Genomic DNA, 17,987 nt, shown 5'->3' with positions numbered 1-17,987 from the left:
AAATAGCAACACACTCCAGCAGGTATATTTCACTGGCCATCCCCAAAGCCAACACTTCCTTTGGCCGCCTATCCTTCCAGTTCTCTGCTGCCAATGACTGGAACAAATTGCAAATATCTCTGAAGCTGGAGTCTTATATCTCCCTCTCTAACTTTAATTATCAGCTGTCAGAGCATCTTACAGATCACTGTACCTGTACACAGCCAATCTGTAAATAGCCCACCCAACTACCTCATCCCCATATTATTACTTGTTCTTTTGCACCCCAGTATCTCTACTTGCACATCATCATCTGCACATCTATCACTCCAGTGTTAATGCTAAATTGTAATTATTTTGTCTCTATTTATTGCCTTTCCTCCCTACTGTTCTCAATTTGCACACAATGTACATAGATTTTTTTCTATTGTGTTATTTGACTCTACGTTTGTTTATGTGTAACTCTGCGTTGTTGTTTTTGTTGCACTGCTTTGCTTTATCTTGGTCTGGGTCGCAGTTGTAAATGAGAACTTGTTCTCAACTGGTCTACCTGGCTAAATAAAGGTGAAATAAATAAATAAATAAATAAAAATGGTCTGTCCCCACCGTGAGCGATGATTCATCATGCAGAGGCCGTAGAGAAGCCAGATTTAGACATATATAATGTAACAGTTCAATTATAATCCATGCTGTTCATATGATTAATTTGTTATAATTTACTTCTTTTATTTTTTCTCTCAGTTATTTATCCCGGGAAACGGGAGAGGTTTTGGGCAGTAAATCTCAGTAATTCTCGGTAACCGGGTTCCAACCATTCAACTCTAGTGTGTGTGCCTCTGTGTGTATATATACGTGCCTGTATTAGAGGAGGCTGGTGGGAGGAGCTATAGGAAAACTAACTCATTGTAATGGCTGGATAGAATAAATGGAACAGAGTCAAGCATGTGGTTTGATGCGTTTGATACCGTTCCATTTATTCCATAACAGCCATTACAATGAGCCTGTGACCCTATAGCTCCTCCCACCAGCCTCATCTGGTGTTTGTATGTGCCTGCTTGTGCTAGTCTGTGCTCCTCACCTTGGTGTGGTCCGGGTCCTGTGCGTTGGGCAGCAGGTGGCTCCAGAAGGGGGCAGCCTTGGCATCGGTGCCCCTGCAGGAGGCCAGCCCTAACCCCGGGGTCAGCAGGGCCAGACGGCTCCTCTTAGAGGTGGAGGGGCCCTCGTCCTCCGAACACGACTCTCCCGTGTCGCTGGATGATAGCAGTTTCTTCTTGGCCGGGCAGGGACCCGAAGAGATCCCACGGAGGCCGCTGGTGCTGGGGGTCTTCTCCACGGAGCTCAGGCCGCTGGTGCTGGGGGTCTTCTCCACGGAGCTCAGGCCGCTGGTGCTGGGGGTCTTCTCCACGGAGCTCAGGCCGCTGGTGCTGGGGGTCTTCTCCACGGAGCTCGGGCCGCTGGTGCTGGGGGTCTTCTCCACGGAGCTCGGGCCGCTGGTGCTGGGGGTCTTCTCCACGGAGCTCGGGCCGCTGGTGCTGGGGGTCTTCTCCACGGAGCTCAGGCCGCTGGTGCTGGGGGTCTTCTCCACGGAGCTCGGGCCGCTGGTGCTGGGGGTCTTCTCCACGGAGCTCGGGCCGCTGGTGCTGGGGGTCTTCTCCACGGAGCTCGGGCCGCTGGTGCTGGGGGTCTTCTCCACGGAGCTCGGGCCGCTGGTGAAGTTGAAGGCGGCAGCACTAGGATGGGGCGGTGAGGACTCCAGCTTGGCCCCCCACTCCCTACCCTCCCCAGGCTCCTGGGGGTCTGTGGTGGGAAGGAAGCAGTGGGAGAGGGAGCCTGGAGGTCCGAGGGGAGGGCTACGGGTGTCGAATGCCCCAAGGGCCCCACAGGGGCCATCAGTGCAGCAGTTGGGCTGATGCTGTCCTAATGAGGAGCCACTACTGCTGCCCTCCCCAGACCCTCCAGGATTGCCCAGGGAGCAGGCTGACGCGTCGCCCCCAGGAGGAGACTCTATGCTGGGAAAGGGGCTGCGGGAGCCAGGAGGGCTGTGGGGCTCGACCATGGGGGATGGTTTGGGTGACAGTGGGGCCCACAGGTCCGGGACGGGCCTGTCGTGATTGTGCTGGGCAGGGCGTCGGGCGGGGGTGTGGCCCGGAGAGAGGGGTGCAGGTGGGGGGATCTAGGCGACAGGCCCCCATCTGAGTCTCTGTGATCCACCATGATGCAGGAGGATACAGGCCCCTGCCCCACCCCCATCCCTACCCCCATTCCGACATCCAATCCTACCCCAGGTCCTGACCCTGACAGAACCCCTCCATCTCTTTCCCTGTCAAGGTCCCCAGCCAGGTGGGGCCATTTGTGTGTTTGATGGGAATCCTCTTGAACCCCACCCTGTCCTCTCTTGACCCCCACCCTGTCAGTCCGCTGGACCTGACCCGGCTGGGCCTCACTGGTTCTAGGGAGCTCGGAGGCTGAGAACCCCCCCAGCTGGGAGAAGATGGAGAGCTGGTAGACCTTCTGGAGACGCAGCTGCTCATGACCAAAGGGCTTGGGAACCACCACCCCCGGTCTCATCACCCCAAGGTTGGGGACCTGTGAGGGGGCCGTGGGAGGAGGCAGGTCCCCATCCTGGGATGGAAGCTCCACAGGAGCCAGCTCCTCCTTGCTGCCGCGTGTCAGTTCTACGTGAATGTGCCTCATGGCTGCTTGGGTTCAGAGGTTAGAGGTCAGAGCCTTAAAGTGTCTGAGAGACTTTGTGCAACAGGAAGTCAAGTAGCAGCAACAGGAAGTTCTAGAAAGTGCAAGGAGGCGGAGATTGACGTTCTACAGTAAGATAGGTCCTATACTTCCTGTTGTGATGTCATCAGTGTAAACTAGGAAGCAGAGTTGCACAGCACCTGAGGAGAAGCAAAGGTGTAATAAAACACATACTAACACTCTTATTGACTAGCAAACAATAACAATAACAAACAGACTTAGAAACTCGGCACACAACTTTTTGCCCCAGAACTCAACTTTTCTCTGAAATCTCTCATAGATATCAATTCATGATTAACATGATGACAATGCTAGTTTCACTCGTGCGACTAGTTGGGGTTTTGCCCCACAGTACATAGTAACGCCCCACCTCTGTGCCCGTCTGTTCGATGGTGCCCTCCTGTCCCGTCAGCACCTGGCACAACATCAGGAAGCTGTGCCCACAGACTCCTCTTACCACGGTTACCTGACTATCACCATAGTTACGAACAGTGCCAGCTAGCACCAGCATCCCCACACAGCCAGACAGTAAGGTGAGGGGCTTCAGGAGGAAGAGGAAGTGATGGAAGAGATGGATACAGGAACTACCTACCTACCACCTGGAGAGAGAGAGAGAGAGAAAGAAAATATGTATTGGTGAGGTGGTGAGGCTATGGATAGAAAGTGACCATCAACACAGGCATACTGATGTTATAACAGACTTACAATCAGTTATTATGAGCTATGAGGACAGGAGTGTGTAAGAATTTATAAGGATAGTGTTAGAATCTTGACAAAGAAGTGCTGGCAAGGAGTAGCCTACTTTGATTGATTGATTGATTGATTGAGTGGCCTACTTACTGAGGGGGCAGGACATCAGTGAGGCGGGAGGGTTCTGAGAGGAAGTACTGATGAACATAAACAGGAACTGACTCTCCTAAAGCACCCGCTGTGATTGGCTGACGACTCGACACGCCCTCCCTGGTCACCTGGACGCAGGGTGATTCTCAGCGACGGCATCATGACACGGGCATTCCACAGAGAAACCCTGGAGAGACAGAGAGACAAAGAAAGATATTAAATAATCAATTTACCTCAACTTAATCAATATTTCAAAGACAACAGACACAAGTTTACTTATATTACCATTTTAGCTCCTATTTGACCTAATACGGAACAATAAGGCAGAGCGAACTGAAACTTGACCCATCTAGACTTTGTGGATCTTGGGACAGGGTACGTGGGGGTGAGAGAGAGAGAGAGAGGGGGGGGGGGGTAAAGATGCTGTTCCAAGAAAACATCTCAGAAGGTCAACATGACATGGGCACCCAAATGTCAACACAAATGAGAACACCTGGGCAAGGAATCCAACTAATGCCGGCAAATGGCCTGTGTGCATTCTCCCAAAATCCCACTGCCTCCAGTCCAACAGTGATGAAATAACCAGCAGATCAGCTTCAACTCCAGTAACGTTGCCATGAGCAACCGATGACCCCCCCCCCCCGTAATAAATGGGATAATGCAACCTGACGGTAGGATTCCAGCTGAAGAGCTGACCATGACAAGACAGTATAAATAGAACATGAGAGAGGGAGAGAGAGAAAGACAGACACCATATTTATGGTCATTTATTTTCCCTTGTATACCTTAACCATTTGTACATTGTTAAAACACTGTATATATATATGCATACACACACACACACACACACACACACACACACACATACATACATACACATATATACATATACATATACACATATATATATACATACACACACACACACACACACACACACATACAATATGACATTTGTAATGTCTTTATTGTTTTGAAACTTCTGTATGTGTAATATTTACTGTTAATTTTTATTGTTTATTTCACTTTATATATTATCTACCTCACTTGCTTTGGCAATGTTAACACATGTTTCCCATGCCAATAAAGCCCTTGAATTGAATTGAGAGACAGAGAGAGAGACAGAGAGAGAGACAGAGAGAGAGACAGAGAGAGAAGGAGACAGAGAAAACACAAAGATAATTACTTGACACATTGGAAAGAATTGATTAAAAAAAACAGAGCGCACGAGAATGCTATTTGGCCCTAAACAGAGAGTACACAGTGGCAGAATACCTGACCACTTCCTAACCTCCTGCCAAATGGATGACTTATTAGAGACACATATTTCCCTCCTAGTACACCGGCCCAAAGTATTGGAAAACGCATCCAATTTGATAAACTACAGGAGGTTAGGTGAGCAATATACAGTATGTGACCTGTTGCCACAAGAAAAGGGCAACCAGTGAAGAACAAACACCATTGTAAATACAACCCATATTTATGTTTATTTATTTTCCCTTTTGTAAATTTAACCATGTACACATTGTTACAACACTGCATATGAACATAATATTACATTTGAAATGTTTACTGTTCATTTTTTATTGTTTACATCACTGCTGTTTATTATCTATTTCACTTGCTTTGGCAATGTTAACATATGTTTCCCATGCAAATAAAGCTCAATAAATTGAATTGAAATTGAATAGAGACAGAGAGAGGGGGGAGAGGTAGAGACAGAGAGAGAGGGGGAGAGGTAGAGAATGAGAGAGGGGGAGAGGTAGAGAATGAGAGAGGGGGAGAGGTAGAGAATGAGAAAGGGTGAGAGGTAGAGACAGAGAGAGAGGGTGAGAGGTAGAGACAGAGAGAGAGGGTGAGAGGTAGAGACAGAGAGAGAGGGTGAGAGGTAGAGACAGAGAGAGAGGGTGAGAGGTAGAGACAGAGAGAGAGGGTGAGAGGTAGAGACAGAGAGAGAGGGTGAGAGGTAGAGACAGAGAGAGAGGGTGAGAGGTAGAGACAGAGAGAGAGGGTGAGAGGTAGAGACAGAGAGAGAGGGTGAGAGGTAGAGACAGAGAGAGAGGGTGAGAGGTAGAGACAGAGAGAGAGGGTGAGAGGTAGAGACAGAGAGAGAGGGTGAGAGGTAGAGACAGAGAAAGGGGGAGAGGTAGAGAATGAGAAAGGGGGAGAGGTAGAGAATGAGAAAGGGTGAGAGGTAGAGAATGAGAGAGGGTGAGAGGTAGAGAATGAGAGAGGGTGAGAGGTAGAGAATGAGAGAGGGTGAGAGGTAGAGAATGAGAGAGGGTGAGAGGTAGAGAATGAGAGAGGGTGAGAGGTAGAGAATGAGAGAGGGTGAGAGGTAGAGAATGAGAGAGGGTGAGAGGTAGAGAATGAGAGAGGGTGAGAGGTAGAGAATGAGAGAGGGTGAGAGGTAGAAAATGAGAGAGGGTGAGAGGTAGAGAATGAGAGAGTGGGAGAGGTAGAGAATGAGAGAGTGGGAGAGGTAGAGAATGAGAGAGGGGGAGAGGTAGAGAATGAGAGAGGGGGAGAGGTAGAGAATGAGAGAGGGGGAGAGGTAGAGAATGAGAGAGGGGGAGAGGTAGAGAATGAGAGAGGGGGAGAGGTAGAGAATGAGAGAGGGTGAGAGGTAGAGAATGAGAGAGGGTGAGAGGTAGAGAATGAGAGAGGGTGAGAGGTAGAGAATGAGAGAGGGTGAGAGGTAGAGAATGAGAGAGTGTGAGAGGTAGAGAATGAGAGAGGGTGAGAGGTAGAGAATGAGAGAGGGTGAGAGGTAGAGAATGAGAGAGGGTGAGAGGTAGAGAATGAGAGAGGGGGAGAGGTAGAGAGGGGGAGAGGTAGAGAATGAGAGAGGGGGAGAGAATGAGAGAGGGGGAGAGAATGAGAGAGGGTGAGAGGTAGAGAATGAGAGAGGGTGAGAGGTAGAGAATGAGAGAGGGTGAGAGGTAGAGAATGAGAGAGGGTGAGAGGTAGAGAATGAGAGAGGGTGAGAGGTAGAGAATGAGAGAGGGTGAGAGGTAGAGAATGAGAGAGGGGGAGAGGTAGAGAATGAGAGAGGGGGAGAGAAACAGGGAGTGTGTGAGAATACAAGTCTTCACCCCCCTTGGCATTTTTCCTATTTTGTTGCCTTACAACCTGGAATTAAAATAGAGTTTTTGGGGGTTTGTATCATTTGATTTACACAACATGCCTACCACTTTGAAGATACAAAATCTTTATTGTGAAACAAACAAGAAAGTTGACAAAAAAAAATAACTATTCACCCCCACAAAGTCAATACTTTGTAGAGACACCTTTTGCAGCAATTACAGCTGCAAGTCTCTTGGGGTATGTCTCTATAAGCTTGGCACATCAAGCCACTGGGCTTTTTGCCCATTCTTCAAGGCAAAACTGCTCCAGCTCCTTCAAGTTGGATGGGTTCCACTGGTGTACAGCAATCTTTAAGTTATAGCACAGATTCTCAATTGGATTGAGGTCTGGGCTTTGACTAGGCCATTCCAAGACATTTAAATGTTTTCCCTTAAACCACTTAAGTGTTGCTTTAGCAGTATGCTTAGGGTCATTGTCCTGCTGGATGGTGAACCTCCATCCCAGTCTCAAATCTCTGGAAGACTGAGTGTTTCCCTCAATAATTTTCCTGTATTTAGTGCCATCAATTATTCCTCCAATTCTGACCAGTTTTCCAGTCCCTGCCAATGAACAATATCCCCACAGCATGATGCTGCCACCACCATGCTTCACTGTGGGGTTGGTTTTCAGGGTGATGAGAGGTGTTGGGTTTGTGCCAGACATAGCAATTTCCTTGATGGCCAAAAAGCTACATTTTTGTCTCATCTAACCATATGTTTGGGGACTTGGAGAGATGTAACACAGAGAGAGAGAGAGAGAGAGAGAAATAGGGAGTGTGTGAGAATAACAGAGAGAGAGAGAGAGAGAGAGAGCGAAAATGAGAGAGAGAGAGAAAATGAGAGAGAGAGCGAAAATGAGAGCGAAAATGAGAGAGAGAGCGAAAATGAGAGAGAGCGAAAATGAGAGAGAGAGCAAAAATGAGAGAGAGAGCAAAAATGAGAGAGAGAGCAAGAATGAGAGAGAGCGAAAGAATGAGAGAGAGAGCGAAAGAATGAGAGAGAATGAGAGAGAGAGAGAATGAGAGAGAATGAGAGAGAGAGAGAATGAGAGAGAAAATGAGAGAATAAGAGAGCGAAAGCAAGAATAAGAAAGAGAGAATGAGGAAGAGAGAATGAGGAAGAGAGAGAGAGAGAGAGAGAGAGAGAGAGAGAGAGAAAGAGAGGAGCGAGAAGCAGAGAGAGCATGTCTGTTGTCTTCATGTAGTGTGTGTGACATCACAGTGAATAAGGTTGGTTTCCAGATGGCTGGGCTGTAGAGTATGATTTGGTTCTCGAGGTATCATGGTTATAGTGTCCCAAATAACACCCTACTCGTTGTATAATGCACTCCTACTGGAGCCCTGTGGGCCCTGGTCAAAAGGAGTGCACTATATGGGGAATATAGTGCCATTAGAGAAGAGTTACAGTACATCAGGGCCCTGCTCTGCCTGTTGACATTACAGGACGTCTCTCTGAGAGACAAACATCAGGGCCCTGCTCTGCCTGCGGACATTACAGGACAGGACGTCTCTCTGAGAGACAAACATCAGGGCCCTGCTCTGCCTGCTGACATTACAGGAAGTCTCTCTGAGAGACAAACATCAGGGCCCTGCTCTGCCTGCGGACATTACAGGACAGGACGTCTCTCTGAGAGACAAACATCAGGGCCCTGCTCTGCCTGCTGACATTACAGGAAGTCTCTCTGAGAGACAAACATCAGGGCCCTGCTCTGCCTGCTGACATTACAGGACGTCTCTCTGAGAGACAAACATCAGGGCCCTGCTCTGCCTGCTGACATTACAGGACAGGAAGTCTCTCTGAGAGACAAACATCAGGGCCCTGCTCTGCCTGCTGACATTACAGGACGTCTCTCTGAGAGACAAACATCAGGGCCCAGCTCTGCCTGCTGACATTACAGGAAGTCTCTCTGAGAGACAAACATCAGGGCCCTGCTCTGCCTGCAGACATTACAGGACAGGAAGTCTCTCTGAGAGACAAACACACACATATACACTCACATACGTAGTAACATACACGGAGTGAACTAAATATTAAGAACACCTGCTATTTCCTTGACAGAGTGACCAGGTGAATCCAGTTGAAAGCTATGATCCCAAATTGATGTCACTTGTTAAATACACTTCAATCAGTGTAGATGAAGGGGAAGAGACGGGTTAAAGAAGGATTTTTAAGCCTCGAGACAATTGAGACATGGATTGTGTATGTGTGTCATTCAGAGGGTGAATGGGCAAGACAAACAGATTGAAGTGCCTTTGAACAGGGTATGGTAGCAGGTGCCAGGCTCACCGGTTTGAGTGTGTCATGAACAGCAACGCTGCAGGGTTTTTCACGCTGTCACGCTTTCACCCATGTTTATCAAGAATAGCCCACCACCCAAAGGACATCCAGACAACTTGATACAACTGTGGGAATCATTGGAGTCAACATGGGACTGCATCCCTGTGGAACCCTTCAAAACCTTGTCGAGTCCAAGCCTCAACGAATTGAGGCTATTCTGAGGGAAAGGGGGGGGGGGGGGGGTGCAACTCAATATTAGGGACATAAACACACACGAACGCACACACGCACACCTCCTGAGGCAGAGACAGCCAAGGCAGAGAGAACCAATCCAATGTGACCTCCGTAATGACTCTCTAGTGACATATGTTCTCCCAGAAGTCACACACCATTACCCCTGACAGCCCTCTGAAGGTAGGACCTACAGTTATAAACAACCAACTGGATACTGGGTTTTTTGTCTGTCGTTCGTTTACATGCGAGTCCTGTGAAATCTGTCCTGTACTCGGTTTCCATTTCCATTAGCCCATTCAATCCAAGTCTCTCCTCTACTGACATGTGATCGCGGCTTGTATGTAAAACACAACATACCCACCAAATACAAGCTACAAGCGTCGTCTGTATACATGCTGTCAGTGTCATGGAGAACTACGACAGAGCATGCCCCCCCCCCACTAGGACAGTCAGCTAATTGGCTCCCGAGTGGCGCAGCGGTCTAAGGCACTGCATCCCAGTGGTAGAGGCTTCACTACAGACCCGGATTTGATCCCGGGCTGTATCACAACCGTCCGTGATTGGGAGTCCCATAGGGCAGCACACAATTGGACCAGCGTCGTCCAGATTAGAGGAGGGTTTGGCCGTCTTTGTAAATAAGAATTTGTTTTTAATTGACTTGCCTAGTTAAAATAAAGGTTCAATAAACAAATAAAACATGTCCCCCTATTCTCTGAAGTTTGGACTACTGTACTTTTGACCATATGGCCCATAGAAAATAGGGAACCACTTGGGACGTAGCCTTTGTCTGTTCCCCTCCCAGGTTTGGAGGTTAGAAAGGACCTGCTTTGTTAGCAAGGACCTGTTTCTAATTACGTTCCGGGCCCCCGACCACCCCCTCAAGAAAATAAAAATAAATTGTCCCCCGACTGGGAACCCCTGCAGTACAACATCACTTATGCTTATTTTCAACCTTCTTATTTTTGTGAGTGTCAAGTAACCTTCACTCTACGGACCAGGCCTTGAATAGAGACCCAGACAGGGTGTCTTCAGAACCCTATTTTTGGGATGCAGAAAATGAAGAGAAAGGATAATACTGTAGTAGCTAAACAAACACAGTGGAGCCGGAAAGGACTACGTGAGAGACAGAGAGACAGAGAGAGACAGAGAGACAGAGAGAAAGAGAGACAGAGAGAGAAAGAAACAGAAAGAAAGAGAGACAGAAAGAAAGAGAGACAGAGAGAGACAGAGAGAGACAGGGACAGAGAGAGACAGGGACAGAGAGAGACAGGGACAGAGAGAGACAGGGACAGAGAGAGACAGGGACAGAGAGAGACAGAGAGAGACACAGAGAGACAGAGACAGAAAGAAAGAGAGACAGAGAGAGACAGAGAGAGACAGAGAGAGACAGAGAGAGACAGAGAGAGACAGAGAGAGAAAGAAACAGAAAGAAAGAGAGACAGAAAGAAAGAGAGACAGAGAGAGACAGAGAGAGACAGGGACAGAGAGAGACAGGGACAGAGAGAGACAGGGACAGAGAGAGACAGGGACAGAGAGAGACAGAGACAGAGAGACAGGGACAGAGAGAGACAGGGACAGAGAGAGACAGGGACAGAGAGAGACAGGGACAGAGAGAGACAGGGACAGAGAGAGACAGGGACAGAGAGAGACAGGGACAGAGAGAGACAGAGAGAGACAGGGACAGAGAGAGACAGAGAGAGACAGAGAGAGACAGAGAGACACAGAGCGAGACAGAGAGACACAGAGAGAGACAGAGAGAGACAGAGGGAGACAGAGGGAGACAGAGGGAGACAGAGAGAGACAGAGAGAGAGAGAGAGAGAGAGAGACAGAGAGAGACAGAGAGACAGAGAGAGACAGAGACACAGAGACACAGAGACACAGAGAGACAGAGAGACAGAGAGACAGAGAGACAGAGAGACAGAGAGACAGAGAGACAGTCCATTTTTAAAGTCTATAGATTTGGTCTGTATTTGATGAGCCGTCACAAACCAAATTTTCGTCGTTAATGGCTGGCTATCACAAGTAGTCTAAATGAACACATTGCTTTAAAAACACAAACACCACAATGTGGACATTCACACCAACAACCTCTTACACAGTCCCAGACAGTAAGTTGTCGGGCATCCTGACGACCCTGACCCACACCCACAACACAGGAAGCTGCTGAAGGCTCATAATAATGGCTGGAACGGAGCGGATGGAATCGTATCAAATACATGGAAACCGTCTGTTGGATGTATTTGATACCATTCCACAGATTCCGCTCCAGTCATTACCACCAGCCCGTCCTCCCCAAGTAAGGTGCCACCAAACTTGTGTTACCCACTCCCACCCACACCGACACTTCTGACCCAGAAGCAACCTGCCATTTACCTGTTGGGTGGTTAGGGGTCAAGAGGTCAAAGGTGGGGGCCGATATACTTGAGCGTTTGGCCCTCGTTGATACATATGTAGGATCTTAATTAGAGCCAGTTTTCTACAGCAGGGAAATAATCCTGCAGCAACAGGAAATGTGAATTATTATGTGGATTATAATTAAATGGGCATATTTGTAGGGGTTGATACATGTTTCGTATTGGGAAAATCAAGCCTGAAATTTCAAAGTGGAAATGACAAACTTCAGAATCTGCAACAGGGTGATCAAATTAAGATACTGCCTCTGTATATCATATTTCTAGGTTAACTAATGGCTATGGGGCCTGGTCAAAAGTAATGCACTATATAAGGAATAGGGCTCTGGTCAAAAGTAGAACACTATATAGGGAATAGGGCTCTGGTCTATAGTAGTGCACAATATAGGGAATAGGGCTCTGGTCTATAGTAGTGCACAATATAGGGAATAGGGCTCTGGTCTATAGTAGTGCACTATATAGGGAATAGGGTTCTGGTCTATAGTAGTGCACTATATAGGGAATAGGGCTCTGGTCAAACGTAGTGCACTATATAAGGAATAGGGCTCTGGTCTATAGTAGTGCACTATATAGGGAATAGGGCTCTGATCTATAGTAGTGCACTATATAGGGCTTTGGTCTATAGTAGTGCACTATATAGGGAATAGGGTTCTGGTCTATAGTAGTGCACTATATAGGGAATAGGGTTCTGGTCTATAGTAGTGCACTATATAGGGAATAGGGCTCTGGTCTATAGTAGTGCACTATATAGGGAATAGGGCTCTGGTCTATAGTAGTGCACTATATAGGGAATAGGGCTCTGGTCTATAGTAGTGCAGAATATAGGGCTCTGTTCAACAGTAGTGCACTATATAGGGAATAGGGCTCTGGTCTATAGTAGTGCACTATATAGGGAATAGGGCTCTGGTCTATAGTAGTGCACTATATAAGGAATAGGGCTCTGGTCTATAGTAGTGCACTATATAGGGAATAGGGCTCTGGTCTATAGTAGTGCACTATATAAGGAATAGGGCTCTGGTCTATAGTAGTGCACTATATAGGGAATAGGGCTCTGGTCAACAGTAGTGCACTATATAGGGAATAGGGCTCTGGTCAACAGTAGTGAACTATATAGGGAATAGGGCTCTGGTCAACAGTAGTGAACTATATAGGGAATAGGGCTCTGGTCAACGGTAGTGCACTATATAGGGAATAGGGCTCTGGTCAACAGTAGTGCACTATATAGGGAATAGGGCTCTGGTCAACAGTAGTGCACTATATAGGGAATAGGGCTCTGGTCAACAGTAGTGCACTATATAGGGAATAGGGCTCTGGTCAACAGTAGTGCACTATATAGCGAATAGGGCTCTGGTCAACAGTAGTGCACTATATAGGGAATAGGGCTCTGGTCAACAGTAGTGCACTATATAGGGAATAGGGCTCTGGTCAACAGTAGTGCACTATATAGGGAATAGGGCTCTGGTCAACAGTAGTGCACTATATAGGGAATAGGGCTCTGGTCAACAGTAGTGCACTATATAGGGAATAGGGCTCTGGTCAACAGTAGTGCACTATATAGGGAATAGGGCTCTGGTCTATAGTAGTGCACTATATAGGGAATAGGGCTCTGGTCTATAGTAGTGCACTATATAGGGAATAGGGCTCTGGTCAACAGTAGTGCACTATATAGGGAATAGGGCTCTGGTCTAAAGTAGTGCACTATATAGGGAATAGGACTCTGGTCTATAGTAGTGCACTATATAGGGAATAGGGCTCTGGTCTATAGTAGTGCACTATATAGGGAATAGGGCTCTGGTCTATAGTAGTGCACTATATAGGGAATAGGGCTCTGGTCTATAGTAGTGCAATATATAGGGAATAGGGCTCTGGTCTATAGTAGTGCACTATATAGGGAATAGGGCTCTGGTCTATAGTAGTGCACTATATAGGGAATAGGGCTCTGGTCAACAGTAGTGCACTATATAGGGAATAGGGCTCTGGTCAACAGTAGTGCACTATATAGGGAATAGGGCTCTGGTCTATAGTAGTGCACTATATAGGGAATAGGGCTCTGGTCTATAGTAGTGCACTATATAGGGAATAGGGCTCTGGTCAACAGTAGTGCACTATATAGGGAATAGGGCTCTGGTCTAAAGTAGTGCACTATATAGGGAATAGGGCTCTGGTCTATAGTAGTGCACTATATAGGGAATAGGGCTCTGGTCTATAGTAGTGCACTATATAGGGAATAGGGCTCTGGTCTATAGTAGTGCACTATATAGGGAATAGGGCTCTGGTCTAAAGTAGTGCACTATATAGGGAATAGGGTGCCATCTGGAAAGCAACAAACGTCACACTCTCAGGTTGTGTAACCATGGTGATGTTCACGGAATGTTCTTGATGCAATCTCTTGTTAGAGAATCTCTCGTGACAGACATAAACGTTAACGTCTTCATCCAGGGCACAGATTCTCATTGGCTCAACTACAGCTGAATGTGTGTCTCTATAGGTCCATAATCTACAGGTCCAGCAGATAAACACACACACACACACACAACTGTTGATGGGATTAGGTTAGTGTCATCCACAGAGTTAGAATGTGATGTCATCGTGTACAGAGGAAGGTCATGTAATGACAGACTACGAACAGAGGGAGTGGGAGAAAACTGAAAGAGATAGAGAGACAAACTACCCACAAAATGAGGTGGAAACTAAGCTGCACTTCCTAACCTCCTGCCAAATGTATGACCATATTCGAGACACATACTTCCCTCAGATTACAAAGATCCACAAAGAATTTGGAAACAAATCCAATTTTGATCAACTCCCATATCTACTGGGTGAAATACCACAGTGTGCATCACAGCAGCAAGATGTGACCTGTTACCACAAGAAAAGGGCAACCAGTGAAGAACAAACACCATTGTAAATACAAACAATATTCATGTTTATTTAATTTTCCTTTTGTACTTTAACCATTTGCACATCATTACAACAATATATACAGACATAATATGACATTTGTAATGTCTTTATTCTTTTGGAACTTCTGTGAGTGTAATGTTTATTGTTCATTTTTATTGTTTATTTCACTTTTGTTTATTATCTACTTCACTAGCTTTGGCAATGTTATCAGATGCCAGCAGCATACAACCCTGAATCCCACTTCTAGCTTACTACTGAAGTTAACCAGGGTTGGTCCCTGGATGGGAGACCGGATGCTGCTGGAAGTGGTGTTGGAGGGCCAGTAGGAGGCACTCTTTCCTCTGGTCTAAAAAAATATCCCAATACCCCAGGGCAGTGATTGGGGACACTGCCCTGTGTCGGGTGCTGTCTTCTGGATGGGATGTTAAACAGGTGTCCTGACTCTCTGAGGTCCGTAAAGATCACATGGCACTTACAGTAAGAGTAGGGGTGTTAACTCTGGTGTCCTGGCTAAATTCCCAAGCTATCCCTCATACCAACGCAGTCACCTAATCATCCCCAGCTGACAATTGGCTCATTCATCCCCCTCCTCTCCCCTGTAACTATTCCCCAGGTTGTTGCTATAAATGAGAACATGTTCTCAGTCAATTTACCTGATCAAATAAAAATATGTTTCCGATGCTAATAAAGGCCCTTGAATTGAATTGACAGAGAGAAACATTATCTGTTTCCCTCTGTTCTTGTGTATACAGTACCAGTCAAAAGTTTGGACACACCTACTCACTCATTATTTGTAATATTTTCTACATTGTAGAATAATAGTGAAGACATCAACACTATGAAATAACACAATCATGTAGTAACCAAAAAAGTGTTAAACGAATCAAAATATATTTTATATTTGAGATTCTTCAAATTAGGCACTTAAAAATTAGGCAATTTTTGGAGCTGCTGAGTGCCAGGCTTCCTGACAACAACATAGACAGACAACAGAAATGGGGATATCAGCTTGTGACACTCACCCTCACAGAGACACAGCCAAGGCACAAGGCACTCACCTTCACAGAGACACAGCCAAGGCGCTCACCCTCACAGAGACACAGCCAAGGCACTCACCCTCACAGAGACACAGCCAAGGCACAAGGCACTCACCCTCACAGAGACACAGCCAAGGCACTCACCATCACAGAGACACAGCCAAGGCACTCACCCTCACAGAGACACAGCCAAGGCACTCACCCTCACAGAGACACAGCCAAGGCACTCACCCTCACAGAGACACAGCCAAGGCACTCACCCTCACAGAGACACAGCCAAGGCGCTCACCCTCACAGAGACACAGCCAAGGCGCTCACCCTCACAGAGACACAGCCAAGGCGCTCACCCTCACAGAGACACAGCCAAGGCACTCACCCTCACAGAGACACAGCCAAGGCACAAGGCACTCACCCTCACAGAGACACAGCCAAGGCACTCACCATCACAGAGACACAGCCAAGGCACTCACCCTCACAGAGACACAGCCAAGGCACTCACCCTCACAGAGACACAGCCAAGGCACTCACCCTCACAGAGACACAGCCAAGGCGCTCACCCTCACAGAGACACAGCCAAGGCGCTCACCCTCACAGAGACACAGCCAAGGCGCTCACCCTCACAGAGACACAGCCAAGGCGCTCACCCTCACAGAGACACAGCCAAGGCACTCACCCTCACAGAGACACAGCCAAGGCGCTCACCCTCACAGAGACACAGCCAAGGCTTCTCTTTCTTTTCCTCTGCCTTTGTTTTTCCACTTCTCCTTTTTGTTTTTGGGGCGAGCACCTCTGGTGACTGGTGTCTCTCTGCCTTTCAGAGAGTCTAGCCGGTCAGCTTGCCTTCGTTATATCTCTCCCTCTCTCCCTCTTCGCTTTCTTTTGCTCTTTCTTCCTCTCTTGGCCTCCTCAACCTGAATAGGGTTTTAAGAGAGAAACGTTGTTCCCAAGTCCAGTGCTCATCAGGCTGTTCTAGTGCTGTGGTTAAGTGGCTCTTTCTACTCCCCTCCCGTCCTGGTATGCCCAACAACACCAACCCTAACCCTCCCTTTCCCTCAGTAACAGACACATAAACCCTCCCATCCCCACATCTCTTGCTTGCACACACTCTCACTCCGCTTCCCACTCTCCTCCACTCTCTCTCTCGCTCTGCTTCCCACTATCCTCCACTCTCTCTCTCGCTCTGCTTCCCCCTCTCCTCCACTCTCTCTCTCGCTCTGCTTCCCCCTCTCCTCCACTCTCTCTCTCGCTCTGCTTCCCACTCTCCTCCACTCTCACTCCGCTTCCCCCTCTCCTCCACTCTCGCTCCGCTTCCCACTCTCCTCCACTCTCGCTCTGCTTCCCACTCTCCTCCACTCTCGCTCTGCTTCCCACTCTCCTCCACTCTCGCTCTGCTTCCCACTCTCGCTCTGCTTCCCACTCTCCTCCTCTCCTCCACCCTCCCTCTCACTGCTTCCCACTCTCCTCCACTCTCTGCTTCCCCCTCTCCTCCACTCTCTCTCTGCTTCCCCCTCTCCTCCACTCTCTCTCTGCTTCCCACTCTCCTCCACTCTCGCTCTGCTTCCCACTCTCCTCCACTCTCTCGCTCTGCTTCCCACTCGCCTCCAATCTCTCGCTCTGCTTCCCACTCTCCTCCACTCTCTCGCTCTGCTTCCCACTCTCCTCCACTCTCTCGCTCTGCTTCCCACTCGCCTCCAATCTCTCGCTCTGCTTCCCACTCTCCTCCACTCTCTCGCTCTGCTTCCCACTCGCCTCCACTCTCTCGCTCTGCTTCCCACTCGCCTCCACTCTCTCGCTCTGCTTCCCACTCGCCTCCACTCTCTCGCTCTGCTTCCCCCTCTCCTCCACTCTCGCTCTGCTTCCCCCTCTCCTCCACTCTCTCACTGCTTCCCCCTCTCCTCCACTCTCTCACTGCTTCCCCCTCTCGCTCTGCTTCCCCCTCTCCTCCACCCTCTCTCACTCTGCTTCCCCCTCTCCTCCACTCTCGCTCTGCTTCCCACTCTCCTCCACTCTCTCTCTGCTTCCCCCTCTCCTCCACTCTCCTCCACTCTCACTCTGCTTCCCACTCTCCTCCACTCTCACTCTGCTTCCCACTCTCACTCTGCTTCCCACTCGCCTCCACTCTCTCGCTCTGCTTCCCACTCGCCTCCACTCTCTCGCTCTGCTTCCCCCTCTCCTCCACTCTCTCACTGCTTCCCCCTCTCCTCCACTCTCTCACTGCTTCCCCCTCTCGCTCTGCTTCCCCCTCTACTCCACCCTCTCTCTCACTCTACTTTCCCCTCTCCTCCACTCTCGCTCTGCTTCCCACTCTCCTCCACTGTCGCTCTGCTTCCCACTCTCCTCCTCTCCTCCACCCTCTCTCTCACTGCTTCCCCCTCTCCTCCACTCTCTCTGCTTCCCCCTCTCCTCCACTCCCCCTCTCCTCCACACT

The 17,987-nt window shown here is 48.4% G+C and overlaps 1 protein-coding gene across 1 annotated transcript in view; it reads right to left on the bottom strand.

Moving 5' to 3' along the window:
* LOC135513743 (atos homolog protein B-like) overlaps nucleotides 1–15,839 on the bottom strand; it is a 32,839-nt gene extending 17,000 nt beyond the window's left edge. Inside the window, 5 exon segments of the mRNA XM_064936634.1 lie at nucleotides 1,058–2,151; nucleotides 2,154–2,870; nucleotides 3,101–3,329; nucleotides 3,567–3,757; nucleotides 15,820–15,839. Of these exon segments, the coding sequence (XP_064792706.1) occupies nucleotides 1,058–2,151; nucleotides 2,154–2,673 (1,614 nt within the window). The 5' untranslated portion in view covers nucleotides 2,674–2,870; nucleotides 3,101–3,329; nucleotides 3,567–3,757; nucleotides 15,820–15,839.
* Between the last annotated feature and the right edge of the window lie 2,148 nt (nucleotides 15,840–17,987).

This window comes from Oncorhynchus masou, chromosome 25, assembly GCF_036934945.1.
Source record: "Oncorhynchus masou masou isolate Uvic2021 chromosome 25, UVic_Omas_1.1, whole genome shotgun sequence".
NCBI classification, from domain to species: domain Eukaryota; kingdom Metazoa; phylum Chordata; class Actinopteri; order Salmoniformes; family Salmonidae; genus Oncorhynchus; species Oncorhynchus masou.
This window is presented reverse-complemented; position numbering and strand designations above follow the sequence as displayed.